Source organism: Culex pipiens, chromosome 1 (assembly GCF_016801865.2).
Source record: "Culex pipiens pallens isolate TS chromosome 1, TS_CPP_V2, whole genome shotgun sequence".
Taxonomy (NCBI): domain Eukaryota; kingdom Metazoa; phylum Arthropoda; class Insecta; order Diptera; family Culicidae; genus Culex; species Culex pipiens.
The window spans coordinates 83254668-83273081 of NC_068937.1; the positions used below are offsets into that span (position 1 = coordinate 83254668).

Consider the following 18414-nt stretch of genomic DNA (forward strand, 5'->3'; position numbering starts at 1 on the left):
TGCAATCACGAGACGACCAGATATCGCGTCTGAGGTCGATTCTCGATCGATCGTCTGTTCCGTTAGTAGTTTATCATCAGACTTGCGCGGGTAAACATGGCAATTCGAAAAGGAAGAAACTCTGCAGGAACAAAGGATTGTATCAGATTTAAGGTACTTTTGAAAAATCTTATGACGACAGTTTCCAATTGAGTTGCAATTGAATTTGTTTTGTTTTTGGTCACATTCAATGATAAGAGTATCATTATTTTATATTAATATCTGGTGCTTCTACTAAGAGAGAGGAAGAAATTTAAATTATGCAACAGATTGTGGTGGAATCAGCTCAGTTCTAGAGTTTTTTTAAGTCCTATAATCCAAATGTTCAATTATTGCATTTTAGGTATTTTTAAGAACCGCCTTGAGTCAGGGGTATTCAAAAACACCCAAAAAGCAAAAATTGAAAATTTGGTTTATAGGACCTTTTCAAAAAAAACTCTAGAGTTGTTACTGCCCAGTCAAATCAATCCGAATTCTGAAACGGAATCTAATTAGAATCGTATACAAATTCCGTTTAAAACGCAACAACCGGTTCCGTGTTCGAACCGGTTGTTGCGTTTGAAACGGAATTTGTATACGATTCTAATTAGATTCCGTTTCAGAATTCGGATTGATTTGACTGGGTGTAAGCATAGAATACGTATAGGTAGAACTGCCACTCATTCACCTAAACGGGAGACAAAACAGTGCTGCCTAACTGAGATTGGTGGTGAAACGGAAAACTAACCTATCCTGCGCATTCAAGGTACTCGATGGTCGTAGTTAGGTGGACATTTAATATTATTTTACAAATTACAAGAATCATCCTGCAAAAAAAGGTCAATGATTTTCTTTGTTTAAAAAATTGTACACAGAAAAAAATCAATTCCCGTAATCGTGAATTAAGTTCACGAATGTGAGATCCACGAAGGAATTTATTCATGAGTATGGTGCATTTGCACCATAAACGTGAATATATTCCTTCGTGGTTCTCATAATCGTGAACTGACTTCACGGTTTCGAGAATTGATTTTTTTCTGTGTAAACTATATTTCTAGAGTTTTTTTAAAGGTCCTATAAACATATAAAAGACAATAGCTTATAGGACCTTTTAAAAAAAAACTCTAGATTTTATTTATATCTCGACAGTTATAAATAAATCAAATAAAGATGTTATGCAAATGTTTTCAAATGCAAACTTTTGCATTCCGTATGTGCTGGTGGTTCAAAAATGCAAGAGTTTACGAAGTTCTTTGGATCGGTCTTTCGCCGGCATACAAACCCAGCAACAACGATTTTTTCGCCGGCACACACACTTGGCAACAGGAAAGTTTTTTAGGTTCTCAAATTGTCAAATTATTAGCTGTGGTGCGGTTACGGGGAACGACCGAAAAGAACCAATGACAAAAAGGGGAAATTTCCCGTTTGGCCTGATGATTGCGCTCTCGGCAGTGTCGCCAAGCGATTATATGTTATATGAGGCGAGCAAAGAGTGGTAATTCTATAGGTAAAATTACCACTCTATGCATATGCCTTCTATCGGATGGGGAAGTAAAACGTCGGTCCATTTGCGTAAAAGAGGTTTTGGGTGACTCACCACACATAACCGTCGGACGCCTAGAAATGAGCAGAAACTTGCAACAGAGACCACAAAAGACCCGGGGGTCGTTAAAGTGGATTACTTTGCTTTTTTTGCATATGCCCCCCTGGTACCGCCAGTTGTCCAAAGTGTCCGTTTGTGCTAGTGAAGTAATTTTCTAGATTTTCATTGTGGAATCAGAGGACACCAAGGCAGCTTAACCCGTCTGCCCTCATGACTCCTTCAAATCAAAGCCATTATCATCTATCCCTGGCCACGCTATTTTGCTACGATAAATCTCCTAGTGGCATTTACGGTTCATCTCTCGTTAACCCGCTGATACACGCACTACTTCGATCAGAACCAAAACAAAACCTACGAAGAGCTTCAAGCGATCGAGGGAAGATCTGACCGAATCTGAATAGGAGGATGAGCCGGTTCAATCCCTGGACCAGCTCTTTTCTCGAATAAAATCTATGTTTGAGGAAACCAACGAGAGGATTGAATGCTGTAAGACGGATCTGAACTGTCCATATTTCTTATCGCCCAACCTGTCACTGTCACACCTGGGCTTCACGATCAACAAGCGGATCTACCTACTAAACGAAAATCTGACGGAACTGGCACGAGCAATCAGAGAGAGTCCTCTTAAGCTGAAGAAGGATGACAAACTGCACAGTGTCTTCACCAAGGATGGATTCGTGCAAGTGAAAACCCGCGCGGAGGATGAAGCTCGGCCAGTACTTTCTTTTCTTTTTTGCTTCCAAGTTAATCCGTGACTCCTATCCTTAGTTAGTCCACGACTCCTTGCATCCTGCAAGTCTTACGCTGCTGTACTATTCCGTGCAGCTGCTGTACGAGTGCGGTCGAACCCTGCTGCTGCTTGCGTCAGTTTTTGCAATTCTGACCTGCTGAGGACTGTCCTTAAGTATAATTCTTCCGTCTATCCCTTTCAACACTACTCTTCTCTATTCTACCCTATTCATTTTGCGCTATTCTTCATGAAGCACACTTTTGTTAGAAGTTGTAGTTATTTGCTTAAAATCTTACAATAATGATTGACGATCACTCTTTATGGTTTTGCTTTGTTAATTTTAAAATGTCAACCTGGGATAGTTCCGTCATGTGTTCGCGATGTTGGCTAATAATGATGTCGTAGCTGACGTGGAAAGACGCCATTTTCTCAGGCTTTCCAAAGTTTTTCAAACGCAGTGCGTACTTAGTTCTCCAAAGTTCGCGAATAGACTGGTCGTTCTCCAGAACTAAATTCTCACCGAAGCTTCGTAGACCAACGACTTTAGAAGCAGGGATGCCAGGTCGGAATTTGAAAAGCCTGGACTACTGCGAGAAAAAAGTCTGTGCACATACTTTGACCTAAACTCGAGCATCAACGATCGTCTAAAAAAAAATGACGAGAGGGGGGGGGGGTGTTGTCAAAACCATCCTGACTTTAAAAAATCTAATTTTCGCTCCGTTTATGGAAAATCTGTGTATATCTGTGTCATATTTAAAAAGTACAAAACTCCTTAAATTCCATACTTGGAGATCATGTAACTGACGAGGGTTACTTGGTCCAAGCGGGTCAGGCAGGTCTTGAACCTGCCGATGTACTCGGAGAAAATCCCCCACAGCTCAGCCGAACTGTAGAGTATCTCCCCGGCTTCCTTCTCCGTGGCCTCACCGTCTCGGGGGCCACCTTGGCTGCTTCCTGCGGGTCGAGGGCGATCCTTCAATTTTCCGTCCGGAACTGCGCCCGGCAGCGGAGGGAACTCCGCCGGCGTGAACGCCGGAACTGCTGGACTCTGCTTCTCCGCCTTCCTTGCCGGCGGTTTTGGTTTCGACGCCTGCTGTCGCCGCTGGATGAAATCCGCACGCTTGGGGCAGCTGCGGTCCGTAGCTTCGTGGGCACCAGAGCAGTTGGCACACCGCTTTGGCTGGGCTTCCTGGACTTCGCACTCGTCCGTCTTGTGGGGACCCCCACAAGGTCTGTGTTTGTCTGTGCATCACAAAATGTCTGGACACCAGTTCAAAAGTCTGTGAAACACAGACAAATCTGTGTACCTGGCATCCCTGTTTAGAAGTCTCATTCTCGTTTGTAGAGATTCTCTTTCTCTCATTGCGTTGCTCTCATTGGTGTTGAGCCGTACCGGCAACGTTTGGCTCTGGCTACGCTCACCATCTTCACCACACCATTGTTGGTTTAGTGTGTGTGTGAACGACATTTCTCCCTCACATTTATTTGAACTTTTCACAGATAAACAGACGAGCGCTTAATTTATTCATTTATTTAATCGAGTCAAATCAAATCAAATCAAATCAAATCAAATCAAATCAAATCAAATCAAATCAAATCAAATCAAATCAAATCAAATCAAACTTATAAAATAGCGCAAAGCGGATCTTTTAATTTTTAGTCAACGAGCAACGCTCATCACGACCTTGCGCATTTGCTACCAACAAGCAACGCTCTTCTCAAGGCTCGGTGCATTTTTTAGCAACGTCTCACTCTCGTGTCACATACTGCAATTCTCGTGTCTATTGTCACAATTCTTTCCTTCGTCTCAAAAAATCCAACTTATCTGACAAAAAGCAACACTCGTCTAACGGTTCTGTTAATTTTGACCACAAGGCTCCCCATACTTCTTAGCAACGAGCAACACTCGTCTATCAGACTTTTCCATTTTTATCAACGAGCAAAGCTCGTCACATGGCTCACCATACTTCTTACCTACGAGCAACGCTCGTCTGTTCCAACTTACTCTCTTCTTAAACCTCCAACTTATCGAACAACGCGTAACGCTTGTAACGCTCGTCTACGATCCTTCACATTCAAAATCAACGAACATCGCTCATCTCACTGCTCTGCGGCATTGACAACGCTCGTTGAATGGTCATTCGTATTCTAGCTAGCGACCACGAACAATGCCTATCTCCCAACCATCTATCTTACCGACCAACGAGAAGGTTTAATTCCAATGGATTTTTCAATCAGTGAACAACGAGTAACGCTCGTCTTACAAGTTTTCTTTCTGATGAATAAGAGCATCTCCACCGGTGCGCACATAAATGAGTGACTATTTTGTTCACCCACAGCGCTACTATTTTAGTTTAGTCACCCTTCCCACACCGGTCGTTGATAAAACGGGTTGGTAAAATAGTCACTGCCAACCCCACCGGGGGTGAGTATCAGCTTATTTTGACGTTTCGAAATAAAATTTGTTTTAATTTATTGGCATGACCAATTTGCCAAAATCTTCAAAGCCAAAAGTAATTATTTCCAAAAAAAAAACTGGATTGATAGTAACCTGGATTGGTCCGGGTTCCCCGGGGAATGTTCCGTTGGAGGGACATTGGCAGCACCGTATGAATATGGGCAATATTGGTGTCAAACTTCACGATTCTCAAAATCACATATGAAAATTACGAAAACTGACATTTTAAACGTACTGGCCGGAACCCGGATGGTTCCGGGTTTCCCGGGGGATGTTCCGTTGGAGGGACATTGGCGACTCCTATGAATATGGGCAATATTGGTGTTAAATTTCACGATTTGCAATATTACATATGAAAATTATTAAAATTGACATTTCTAGTGGACCCGGATGGTTTAGGGTTCCCCGAGGGATGTTCCGTTGGAAAGACATTGGCCGCACCGTATCAATATGGCCAATATTGGTGTCAAACTTCACAATTTTCAAAATCACATGTGAAAATTACGAATACTGACATTTTAAACGGACTGGCCGGAACCCGGATGGTTCCGGGTTCCCCGGAAGATGTTCCGTTGGAGGGACATTGGCGGCTACGATGAATATGGGCAATATTGGTGTTAAATTTCACGATTTTCAAAATCACATATGAAAATCACGAAAATGGACATTGTGAGTGGACTGGCCACAATCCGAATTGGTCCGAGTTCCCCCGGGGATGTTCCGTTGAGCGGACATTGGCGGCACCGTATGAATATGGGCAATATTGGTGTCAGAATTCACGATTTTCAATATCACATATAAAAATTACGAAAATGAAAATTTTAAACGGACTGGCCACAACCCGAATCGGATGTTCCGTTGAGGGGACATTGGCGGCACCGTATAATATGGGGCAATATTGGTGTCAAACTTCACGATTTTCAAAATCACATGTGAAAATTACGAAAATGGACATTTTCAACGAACTGGCCACAACCCGGATGGTTCTGGGTTCCCCGAGGAATGTTCCGTTGGAAGGTTATTGGCCGCACCGTATGAATATGGGTAATATTGCTGTCAAACTTTACAATTTTCAATATCACATGTGAAAATTACGAAAATGAACTCTTTGAGTGAACTGGCCACAACCCAGGTAGTTCCGAGTTCCCCGGGGGAAGTTATATATAATGGTGTCAAACTTCACGGTTTTCAAAATCACCTATCGAAATTACGAAAATGAACATATAAAGTTTATTCGTTGTTTCGTTGAAGGGACCTTATCGGAACAAATAAATAAATAACAAATATTGAAGTTGAAAAGATCCACAATCCAAAATTTAAATTATTTCAAAAAATAAATTCCTTCAATGTCCCTTCAACGGAACATCGTCAGGGGAATCCGGAACCATCCGGGTTGTGGCCAGTCTGTTTAAAATGTAAATTTACAGAATTTTCATATGTGATATTGAAAATCGTGAATTTTGATACCAATATTGCCCATATTCATCGGTGTCGCCAATGTCCTTCCAACGGAACGTCCCCCAGGGAATCCGGAACCATCCGGGTTGTGGCCAGTTCGTTGAAAATGTCCATTTTCGTAATTTTTAGGGCTGCGGAGTCGGGTCATATTTTAGACGACTCCGACTCCGACTCCGACTCCGGCTTTCTGAGATTAGCCGACTCCGACTCCGACTCCGGCTCCGGCTTTCAGCTCGAACCGACTCCGACTTCGACTCCAACTCCGGCCTACAAACTCTAGCCGACTCCGACTCCGACTCCGACTCCAGCTTTCAACAAATGGTTAGCTCCGACTCCGACTCCGGCTCCACATATTTTATATGTTTCTAAAGTTACTTGACTATTATTTTGAAAACATTGATAAATAGGATTATTTAAATACTCTCTAATTGTTATGTATTTCTCAAGGAAAATAAGTTCAAATCACAAAACTGAAAAAAATTCCAGGTGACAAGTTTTAAACGTAATTGAAAAAGAAATAAAAAAATATCTCCAGTTTTGAAATCATTTTCACAAGAACAATTCAGAAGTATGGACCAACATTTTGCCGACGATATATAATTTGTTAAAAAATAGTGATTTTTGTAAAAAAAAAGTAAATCACGTACTTTAAATTTTTTGATCTCATTTTTATGTAATTCGAATTTGCAATCGAAAAGTACTATAAACATTTTTTTATTACGTGCACCGTTTTAAAAATATAGCCTTCAAAGTTAAATTTTGTCCGAAAAATTGCGTTATTATTTTATTTTTTTAAATAGTGTCCATGATTGTCCATTTCTGAAAATATTTTTTTCGAAAAGTTCAGAAAATTTTCTACTTTTTTGTCTAAGAAAATTGGACCACTGGTTGCTGAGATATAGCGGATTAAAGAAACCGGAAAATTGATTTTATAAGTCTAACCCAAACAACCCTCCATTTTCTAATGTCTACACGCAGAAAAATAAGGCATATTTGAATCAACAAAACATTTTGTTGATTTGAAAAACAAGATTTTTGTTGAATCAACGCTAAACGTCAAAGCAACTTTTTCAAAACAACAAAAGATTTTTGTGGAATTGAGAAAATTAAGATTTGTTTCAACGCAAAATCGGCGTTGATTATATTCAGCAAAAATTTTGTTGAATCAAACCTCGTACAAGCTGATCGTACAAAATATTTTTCTGCGTGTATATATCAGCAATGAATGGTCTGATTTTCAATATAGAAAAATGAAACACTCGTGAAATTTTCTAAATACTAACATTTCAAAAGGGCCAAACATTCATTATTTTTAGAAATGGACATTTTAAAAAGCAAAACCGGATTTTTTCGGCAAAATTTAGCTTTGAATGGATATATTTTTAAAACGATGTACTTAATCAAAAAATGTGTGATGTACTTTTCGATGGCAAATTCGGTTTTACATAAAAAATTAGTTCAGAAAATGTTCAGTACAAGATTTCAATTTTTACATAAATCACTATTAAAAAAAATCATAACTCTTCGACAAAATTTTGGTCCATACTTCAAAATGGCTTAAAAGATGCGGGATGTCCCCTAAAATATACAAAAACTAAAAAAAAATAAAATACCGATTTTGGGATATTGAAATTTTGTAAATAAAAGGTAATTAGAAAATCACCAATTTTTTTGTCCGTGAACCTGTTTTTTAATAGTGCTCATCAATACCTACAACTTTGTCGAAGACACCAAATCAATCAACAAATTCCTTGAAAAGTTACAGATCTTCGAATATTTATGTACCATATTAATATGAACTTCTGTCAAAATTGTATGGAGATTACTTGAAGTGAATCAATGACACAAGATGGCTTCTTCTGGGAAGGTCCCCATAAAGTTTGAGTCAAATAGCAAAAAAAAAAAGAGAAAAAAAAGGTTTAAATCGGCCGAATTCGTAGAGAATTGCTTATCTGATAAATCTATTTAAAAAAATGAAAAAATGGCAACGCAATGCATGCGACTTAAAAAAAAACAATTAAAAAATAAGAAGTTTTGTGAAATAACCTGCATTGTAACAAATACTGAACAATAAAAAAAAACATAATTTTTGTTGATGTTTAGATAACTCCGACTCCGACTCCGACTCCGGGTTATCAGAAATATTCGGCTCCGACTCCGACTCCGACTCCAGCTTAAAAAATTTAGCCGACTCCGACTCCGGCTCCGACTCCAGCTGTTCGATTTTTGACGACTCCGACTCCGACTCCGACTCCAGGTCCCCAAAAAGACCCGACTCCACCGACTCCGGCTCCGACTCCGACTCCGACTCCACAGCCCTGATTTTTACATGTGATTTTGAAAATCGTGAAATTTGACACAAATATTTCCCATATTTATACGATGCCGCCAATGTCCGCTCAACGAAACATCACCGGGGGAACCCAGACCAATTCGGATTGTGGCCAGTCCACTCAAAATGTAAATTTTCGTAATTTTCACATGTGATTTTGAAAATTGTGAAGTTTGACACCAATATTGCTCATATTCATACGGTGCCGCCAATGTCCGCTCAACGGAACATCCCCGCGAGAATCCGGACCAATTCGGATCGTGGCCAGTCCACTAGAACATTTCATTTTCGTTATTTTCATATGTGATTTTGAAAATCGTGAAATTTAACACCAATATTGCCCATATTCATCGGTGCCGCCAATGTCCCTCCAACGGAACATCCCCCAGGGAAACCGGAACCATCCGGGTTGTTAGTAGTTCGTTGAAAATGTCAATTTTCGTAATTTTCACATGTGATTTTGAAAATCGTGAAGTTTGACACCAATATTGCCCATATTCATACGGTGCCGCCAATGTCCGCTCAACGGAACATCCCCGGGGGAACCCGGACCAATTTGGATTGTGGCCAGTTCGTTAAATATGTCCTTTTCCGTAATTTTCACATGTGATTTTGAAAATCGTGAAGTTTGACACCAATATTGCCCATATTCATACAATGCCGCCAAGGTCCGCTCAACGGAACATCCCCGGGGGAACTCGGACCAATTCGGATTGTGGCCAGTCCACTCACAATGTCAATTTTCGTGATTTCCATATGTGATTTTGAAAATCGTGAAATTTAACACCAATATTGCCCATATTCATCGGTGCCGCCAATGTCCCTCCAACGGAACATCCCCCAGGGAAACCGGAACCATCCGGGTTGTTACCAGTTCGTTGAAAATGTCAATTTTCGTAATTTTCACATGTGATTTTGAAAATCGTGAAGTTTGACACCAATATTGCCCATATTCATACGGTGCCGCCAATGTCCGCTCAACGGAACATCCCCGGGGGAACCCGGACCAATTTGGATTGTGGCCAGTTCGTTAAATATGTCCTTTTCCGTAATTTTCACATGTGATTTTGAAAATCGTGAAGTTTGACACCAATATTGCCCATATTCATACAATGCCGCCAAGGTCCGCTCAACGGAACATCCCCGGGGAACCTGGGCCAATCCGGGTTGTGGCCAGTACAATGAAAATGTCCATCATCAATGTCCAGTTTCATGGAACCATAAAAAGTCAATTCAAAAAAAAAAAAATCTTGATTCTTCTTTCACTTCAAGCAGATGTCAAATATTTGTGCGCGCTACTAGCGGGCGACTAAATTTGGTCACCCGCTGTTCACCCAGGGTCGAGCTGCTATTTTATGAGCGCGTTTATGAGCGACCGGTGTGGGGAAGAGTGATGGTGGAGCTTTTCCAAATCCTTACTGCGCGCGCCCGGTGGAGATGGTCTAACGAGCAGCGCTCTTATTATTATAACCATCCATGCGCCAACCATCCTCTTGGCCAACGAGCAACGCTTGTTCCACGACCTTTGCATTACAGTTAAACCTTGCATAGTGCGCAGGCGTTATGCTTTGTATTTTTTCGATTACTCTAAAACAACATGATATTTTTGCAAACTTTTTTAAGCTAGTTCTTGGAACAAAACGAACAAATTGCTACAGAAAGGTTGCAAAAATGATACCGTACTTGAGCAATCGCCAAAATACAAAGCGTAACGCCTGCGCACTATGCGAGGTTTGACTGTATTAACCAACAATCAGCGGCCTCATCATAAACATTTATCCTCATGGACAACGAGCAACGCTCGTCTCACAATCCTTGTGGCTAATGAGCAACCACCTCACAAGCATCCATCATCTTGGGGAGCGTTCTTTTATTACGTAACGCAGTTAGGGGGGGAGGGGGTGTCGGTGTCTGTTACGAAATGTTACGAAAATTGGGGGAGGGGGGATGTGCTGAAAAATTCTGTTACGTAACGCAAAATTTTCATAATTTTGCGTTACGTAATAAAAGAACGCTCCCTTGGCTTATGACTTATTTGTTGTTGCTCTACCTCTCAATCTTCAAATCTTTCTTTCTGTCTCTCTACGTCTCTATCTCACTCTATCTTCTTATCTCTGTCTCCATATTTTTCTGTCTCCGCCTCTCTATGTCTCTATCTCGCGCATTTTTCTGTCACCGTTTCTTCCTATCTCCTTCTCCTTCCTTGTCTATGTCGCTCACAGTTTCCATATCTCCGTTTCCGTCTTTATTTGTCATTGTCTCTTTCCAGCTCCTTGTTCTCTGTCACCGTCTCTCTCTCTCTCTCTCTCTCTCTCTCTCTCTCTCTCTCTCTCTCTCTCTCTGCACCTTTCTCTTTCTCCGCTTCTCTGTCTTCGTCACTCTTAAACAAATTCGCTTCTTGCTTCTCATTTCAACAGTTCGTCTCATGCTTCTATAAGTGATTGTCAACTCAATCTATCTTCCACTTGTGACCAACGAGAGCAAATTCTCGTCTCACTTCTAATCATCGCAGCTCGTCTCATGCTTCTATGTGTCTTTGTCACACCAACACATAGCACACTTTCACTTGTGGCCAACGAGAAAAAATAATCTCGTCTCACAACTCATCACAACAGCTCTTCTCGTGCTTTCATGTGTGCGGAAGTAAAGCATGCTTTGCCACACCATCGCACCACAGATCCAACAAATTTTGTTTGCAATTCCTTCTCTTTTTGCGAACATCGAGGAAATAATTTCTCGTCTCACAACTGCCAGCGCTCTAAATTTCTCCCAGTCACATGAAAACCATAGTGACACCAGAAATGTTTAATTTCTTAGGCCACCAGCATCAAACTCACCACTTAGTTCGTACTCCTCCTTGTGCGCCATTGTCGTAGCTGACGTGGAAAGACGCAATTTTCTCAAGCTTTCCAAAACTTTCCAAACACAGCGCTTACTTAGTTCTCCAAAGTTCGCGAATAGATTGATCGTTCTCCAGAACTAAATTCTCACCAAAGCTTCGCAGACCAGAAGTATCATTCTCGTTTATAGAGATTCTCTTTCTATCATTTCGTTGCTCTCATTCCCAGTCAAATCAATCCGAATTCTGAAACGGAATCTAATTAGAATCGTACACAAATTCCGTTTCGAACACGGAACCGGTTGTTGCATTTGAAACGGAATTTGTATACGATTCTAATTAGATTCCGTTTCCAAATTCGGATTGAGTTAACTGGGTTGGTGTTGAGCCGAACCGGCAACGTTTGGCTTTGGCTACGCTCACCATCTTCACCACACCATTGGTGGTGTACTTATAACACGCAATGTCACACTTGCTCAGACCCCCCCCCCTCCCCCCCCCTAGAGCGTGACATACTTTATGGATGACGCCAACACTGAAAATACGCCACACGTTTTGTTCAAGTGCCCAAACACTTGAATGATTGAATAAAGCCACATCATAGATTAAATTGGTTTGTGTTTCAACATCATTTCAAACCATTATCAAATGCAAGTGTTTGGGCGATTGAATTTTTGGTATTTTTTGACATGTTATTGTCATTCGGGTGGCTCAAGCTTTTCAAGTGTTTTGCTCATGAATTTGTCCCACTACCTTTAACTATTCAAAGTGAAGAGCAAAACACTTGAAATTGATCTTAAGATCTACCCAAAACAGGCACTATTCAAAGACAACGTGAAGTCCACATGAATTTAATGTGTTTCACTGATTGATTTTAGAGCAACTTTCATCGAAGGCTAGAAGCTAGGCTAGGACCAATAGCGCAAAAAGCTCACCCGTCTTCAACTGGCCAGCCGGCGCAGTGGTAGTGTGCACGACTAGCAAGCGAGAACCTGTATATCGCTTATACGTACTTTTATTTTTCAACCCCATTTAAAATTCAAGTGTTTGGCTATTGACATTATTTCTTGGCCAATCAACGAAATTTCAAGTGTTTTGCGATTGATATTTGAGTGCTCTGTACAGCAGGGCCGGATCATGTGTAGAACACTTCGTTGAGCTGTGTAAGTTTTGCTCAGTGAAGGGTGCCAAGTATGTCTGAACTGCACGACAAACGTCCGCCTGCACCAGACATTCAATTTTCCAGATTTTGTTCCGACCGTGTTCAGATTTGAGAGAATTTCACTCAGAATTCAGCGAAAACTCAAATCGGACAGATGCCCCTAATTTTTGAGCAGGTTCGGTTTTGACGAAACCTGAGTGATTTTTAACGAGCGTGCGTGAACTGTACTAGATATGTGCCATTCGTGAGTCACTTGTGATCAATTTACAATGTTTATTTAGATCTGGTCGTTGAGGAAACAAACGATTACAATATTACAATTTAATAGATTGTTTATTTACGAAAACCGTTTAAGGGTGCACAGCAACGATGGAAGTTGTTGTCTTCTTATACCAAAATAGTCAAACTTACGGACCCAATCCTGCAATATTGGGAATGTAAAATTAATCAAACTTTGTTGTAAATTACTTTGTGGACCGTACTTTAGGGGATGAATAAAAAAATATTTCGATAGTACCCGTAGTTTTGAAGATACTAAAATGTCTGTTACAAAAATCTGGGTGCAAAAGCTCTTGTTGATGTGCACCGTTAAATAACTTATTTCTACTTTTCCTATTCTCAGAGCACGCTTCACAATCGGCACACTGCATCTACGAATTACTTTTTCGTACTTCCTATTCATGATAAAAATAAGTATTACAAGCAATGTAACCGCCAACTTCATTGCGAGTGGAAAAAAATCCGAAAGGCTGAGTTGAAAAAACTGGAAACAACTGGTACATTGCCCGAGTATATCATTTTAAGTTCTGGAAATTCCGATCGATGTAAGGTCATTACGTACTGTTCCCTGTCAAAAATTCCATCCTGTGCCAAGCGCTGCTTATTAGAAGTGATCGTAAAAGACGATGAATGTTTTTATTTAAATATGGAGAACGTGTTTATTGCGACGAAGGATCTGCAAGTCTTGAGTGTGAAAATCAAATATGATTTCTATCAAAGTGGATTTGTGCCTGGAACACGAAAGTACAAAATTCTTGATTATGGTTTTTGTTACGAGGCGAGAGAAGAACTTCCCGAAATGATTAAAAAACTCATTATAACTACAAACCCGAAAGAATGGATAGCAAAAGAGCAAGAGAGGCTGAATGAGGATCTCTATTATCAGCGCCAGCATTACTACTACTACTATTATTACAATGAAGATGAAGATGACGATTCATACTATCAAGATCGCCTTGCTCGCAAACGAGTTTTGTACGATGTGAGTACATCTTTCTAGATTAGATTAAGTTAATAATTAATGTACTCTTTTTGTTACTAATTTCATTCTTCAGGGACCACCCCCTCCAACTTCGAAGGAACCGTATGTCGTTACACCAATCCATCACCATCCAGAGCTTAAGGTATGTTGAATGTTAAAATAAATTAAATCTCTAACTTTAACTTTAAAAATTTATTCAATGTAGGAGCAATGTGTTCGCTTGATTAATTCTGAGTGGTCCAGATCACGCATGGCCCGATTTTGGGGCTTTGAATCGTCGACCGATACGCTCCCAATTACGCTTATTTTAGGTAAGGTTTATAACTCCAGGTAGTTGCCAATTCTGTCGAAATGTAAATTTTAATGAGCAGTATAAAAATTCAAGTAGGGGTGACATTGGGTCTGGGGGGTGAGACTGGGTCATACAAATTTCAGCATTTTTGTTTAATACCCATATTGGCCAAACTCGTATGGTTCGGTAATAAGTGTGCCAAGTGTGTCTGAGCTGCATGACAATCGTCCGCCTGCGCCATACACTTAAATTTACCAGATTATTTTCCGAGTGGGATCCTTAATGAATCATCCCTAAGAACTCTAGGGGGGTGACACTTCGGTTATGCCAGAGCTGGAATCTCTAGCACGGAGCCAGAACCGAGCTGGAACCAAGGGGGTTGACACTCGATCATTCTGAAATAATTCTGGGTTAATTCTGGAATGAACGGAATGACGATGATGATTCAAGTGCGAAGTGATCAAGTGCGGGTAAGAGAGTAACTGTCATAATATTGCGCGTATTCCCGAAAAAGCCACGCGGCATACCAGCCTCGAAACGACGCGCCGCACTTTCAGCAAATGCGCGCTGTCAAATCCCATTCTGCGCGTTTTGTTTTTGTTGGTCTTCTTCTTCGAATTACATGGCATTGTTGCCGGGTATGTTTTTTATTGCACCAAAAGTGCAGAAAATCGCTGGCAATAGTGTCTGCGGCACATTCTGAAATGCCGTGCGGCGTGTACCTTTGAGCGAAACGGACAATATTTATCTTTTTAAACCAAAACATGTTGCGGTGCTCTGCAGCATAGGGGGATGGCGTCGCTTTTTTTTTTTTTTTTTTGAAATTAATTATGTCTTTATTGAACTTTCTTATAATAATTACATTTCTTTTACATGCTAAGTGGTATGGTCTAATGCTCTTCATCTTTGTTGTATTTTTCGTTTTATTATTAACTGATCACATTTATTTTATTTGCTTCAAATTGTTTTACATTATTGCATTGAATCGAATACATTTGGGTAAAAAAGAAAAAAAAAGTCACTTTAACAACTAATCCTAACTTAAAACTAAAAAAAATAAATTCATTGAAATATTCAAAATCATTAGAACGAGTAAACTACGAACTGTATTTTAAGATGAATGTTCCAAGCGTTCTTACTTGTTCCTGACGAGTTTTGCAACCACGCAGTGTTGTTGTCACCTCAATGAAAATGTTCAATAGTTCTTGTGGTGAAAACAGGTCACTACTGCCTTCACCCGTTGATGTTGGTTGGTTTTCCCTCGGTTGCTGACTGAAGCCTGGAGGTGTTGTATTCTCTGCAACTCTTTGCCGCTGATTCAACGGCAATGGCTGCAGATTTGGAACCACTCGAACAGATCCTGCTACTGGCGACGCCAAAGCAGGAAAATCCACGTCCGTGTATGCTGGTGGTGTTTTGCGACGATTTGGTTGATGCCTCGTCGTCACTTGCTGCCGAATTTTTACAAACTCAGCTCGTTTTGGGCAGCTTCGATTCTTGGTCGAATGGTCGCCGCCGCAATTGAAGCATTTCGCTTCGCTGTTCTCGTTGATTGTTTCGCAAGCTTGAGTTTTGTGCTCACCTCCACAGGTTGCACAACGACTCTTGATGAAACAGTTCCTTCCACCATGTCCAAACTGCAAACTGTTCGAACACTGTGTCACGTCACGGTGCACTGGACGATAACGTTCCCAAGTCACGATGATGTTGAAAACTGCCCGAACTGCTTTCAGCTCAGACGGCGTTGTCGATCCTTTCTCGATATGAACCAGGTAAGTTGATCACGATACTTGATGTCCTTGTTGTGTCTCGTCATCTTGAAGACTTCGATCACGTTCAACTTCAGAGTTTTGAGCTCTTCTTTCAGCACACTCACATCCATGTCGTACAGGCCTCGGAGGACCTGTTTCATGGGGCGTTTACCTGAATCGTCATGACTGTAGTATTCAATCTTTGTGTTGTTCAGGAAATCCCGAACGTAGTATTAATCCTTTCTGGAAGGTAGCAGAATTTTGAGTCCATCAGCACACAAGCGAATGGAAGCTCGTAAAGCACCAGATTTGATAAACCCGGTCAGCCACTTTCGCACCGAATCCGATGACGATGTTTTCACAAAAATGGGTGGCAACTTTTCCCGTCGTTCAAATTCTTCCTTCTCGCTTACGTCCACAGGGAGGGTAGCGAACTGGTTTCCAGACGAACTTTGAGCGTCCTTGCTCAAACTGCCTGGCTTTGCAGGTAGCGCTTCGGCATTCTTTAGCTTCTTCAAATCTGCCGATCCTGCTGGTGAGGACCGCCTCTTTTTCTTGCCGTGAGGCATTTTTTGCACTTTTAAAGCACTTTTCAGGAGCTAATATTCAGGAGTACCTCACTGATCGGTGGTCCACAAGGTAGTGGCTATTTTAGACCACGTTTTCCACTTTTTCGCATCTAAACCGACTGGGCGAGATAGGACGCTGTCTATTTTTAGACGATGACTCAGCACTTTGGGCTGCGTCGTTGTTTCGCGCGGGAGAAAAAGAAGAAAAAAGTGTTTTTGAAAGAAGCTGGCCAGTCTCGTCGTTGCTCTTTGCGAGGCAAGGCCTGCTTCGATCGTGTTTGGCCTGCGTCGTTGTTTCGCGCGCATCATGATATACGCGCTGATCCCTGTTTTGCCTGATGGGATTGAAAGTTTAAAGATAGTTCGAGGATCCGTCTGGTTCTTGTTCTATGTTTAGGCGGGGCCAGACAATGCCCAATGACCTCGGAATTGGGCCGCTAGGATCTCTGCCATTCTGAAATGGGTCATTGGAAGCAGCGCGAGGGCTGTCACCACCTAATACCCGGGACTGAGATAAGCTGTATCAGCATAACCCAAGTCTGATACAAATTATACTTTCCCATAATTTCGCTGCCGGCCAGCGGGTATTGGACCACACACACACACACACACACACACACACACACACACACACACACACACACACACACACACACACACACACATGACTCAGCACTTTTCCATTCTTGCACTTAAAAAAAAACAAGGTGGCAGCACGATGTAACGCCACGTCCCTATTGGGTAGGACCTGGTAGGACAACAGAACCGGTGCACACTGGGAAGAAAGGGACCCGCAGCCCCATGAATTAGATGCCGCTGAAATTTTAACTTGAAAATATGTGTTTATTATGTAAAAAAATCCGGAGAATCGAATCGTGATGGTTTCGTCTGCCGGAGATAATGGGAAAGGGTCCATTTTGCCCAAATATCCCCTAAAATGCAACCTTTTTATATTATATGTTACATTACGTGAAATACCCCAGGTTTATAGACTTCAAAATAAGTGAACTTTATGTAAAAACCCGATTTAATCCCACCTGGGGTGAGATAGAGCCTTTCTTACTAAAGAATATAACAATAGTAGAACTTCTTCTTTAAATTCATAACAACGACTTTGTTTATTTATAATGTCAGTACAAAAGAAAGTCTAATGATGAAAGCAAAGTATTATAAATGATATGCTTTCCAAAAGAAATAAAAAACGCATTTTCACCAAAAGAATATTTGTAATCGTACATATTATTAATCTAACAAGAGTTTATGACAAACGCGAGCATAGCAAACTTCCCATGCGTCAGTGACAACGCACACCGCGGTTTTGGTTTTCTAGCTTCGGTACGAGCCCTTTTGTGTGTAGGTATTTTGGTTCATCGTACCATCTTACCGAGCAAAGCAGGCGTAAAGAAAAACCGAGGTACAAGTGAACCGCGTGTGCCGCACGGTACAGGAAAGATAGCCATTCAACTTCTACGAAAGACGTGAGCAATGTCAACGTAGCTTACACGCAGGAGAGAGCTGTCAGCGTATAACCACGTCAGGGGATGAAGAGGCGAATTTTGTAGGAATCGCACACGTTGCATTGGGAGAAAATTTAATCACTGTCGTTAATTTGGAATTAGGGCTGATAGTGCCGCGCTTATAATCTAAGTTTGCAGTAAATCGCTGTAGGTAACTGAATTCTAGCATTTAAAACAATTAAAACAAAAATGATCGTATCTTGCAGCTCTTTGAACGACATTTTGGAATCGAATATCTAAAGATTAATTTAACCTCAATTTCATTGATACATTATTGTAAGTAACTAAGATGATTCGCCCAACTACTGACAAGTAATGCCATTTCAACTACCATTAGGTTCGCACAAAATATCGTTAAAGATCGCACTGATCAGACGTTGACCTGTTAGAAAAGGTGTTGGCGATCTGCAGGTCATCAAGTTTG

At 41.1% G+C, this 18414-nt stretch overlaps 2 protein-coding genes across 4 annotated transcripts in view; both read left to right on the forward strand.

Moving 5' to 3' along the window:
• LOC120431011 (uncharacterized) lies at positions 1-18268 on the forward strand. 3 transcript variants are annotated; one of them, XM_052706718.1, is made up of 5 exons: positions 741-857; positions 13223-13861; positions 13935-14003; positions 14067-14172; positions 18197-18268. In XM_052706718.1, exons 1-5 carry the CDS (start codon positions 792-794, stop codon positions 18202-18204), a joined length of 888 nt encoding a protein of 295 aa, XP_052562678.1. In that variant the 5' UTR covers positions 741-791; the 3' UTR covers positions 18205-18268. The 3 variants fall into 3 exon arrangements, with proteins under 3 accessions (XP_052562677.1, XP_052562678.1, XP_052562676.1); XM_052706717.1 differs by lacking the exons at positions 741-857; positions 18197-18268 and adding an exon at positions 1-153 and having other exon boundaries at positions 14067-16558; XM_052706716.1 differs by lacking the exon at positions 18197-18268 and having other exon boundaries at positions 14067-16558.
• The window catches only part of LOC120431010 (uncharacterized), a 13977-nt gene continuing 12258 nt past the window's right edge, over positions 16696-18414 (forward strand). Inside the window, exons 1-2 of the mRNA XM_052706706.1 lie at positions 16696-18266; positions 18328-18413. The gene's annotated coding sequence lies outside the window, so the exon portion shown is untranslated. The remainder of the gene's footprint in view (positions 18267-18327; position 18414) is intronic.

Coding starts and splice junctions, on each gene's coding strand:
- LOC120431011 (XM_052706716.1), top strand. CDS start 792: ATGGTCGTAGTTAGGTGGACATTTAATATTATTTTACAAATTACAAGA. Junction 13,862..13,934: donor GCAAACGAGTTTTGTACGAT/GTGAGTACATCT, acceptor TTCATTCTTCAG/GGACCACCCCCTCCAACTTC. Junction 14,004..14,066: donor ATCACCATCCAGAGCTTAAG/GTATGTTGAATG, acceptor TATTCAATGTAG/GAGCAATGTGTTCGCTTGAT.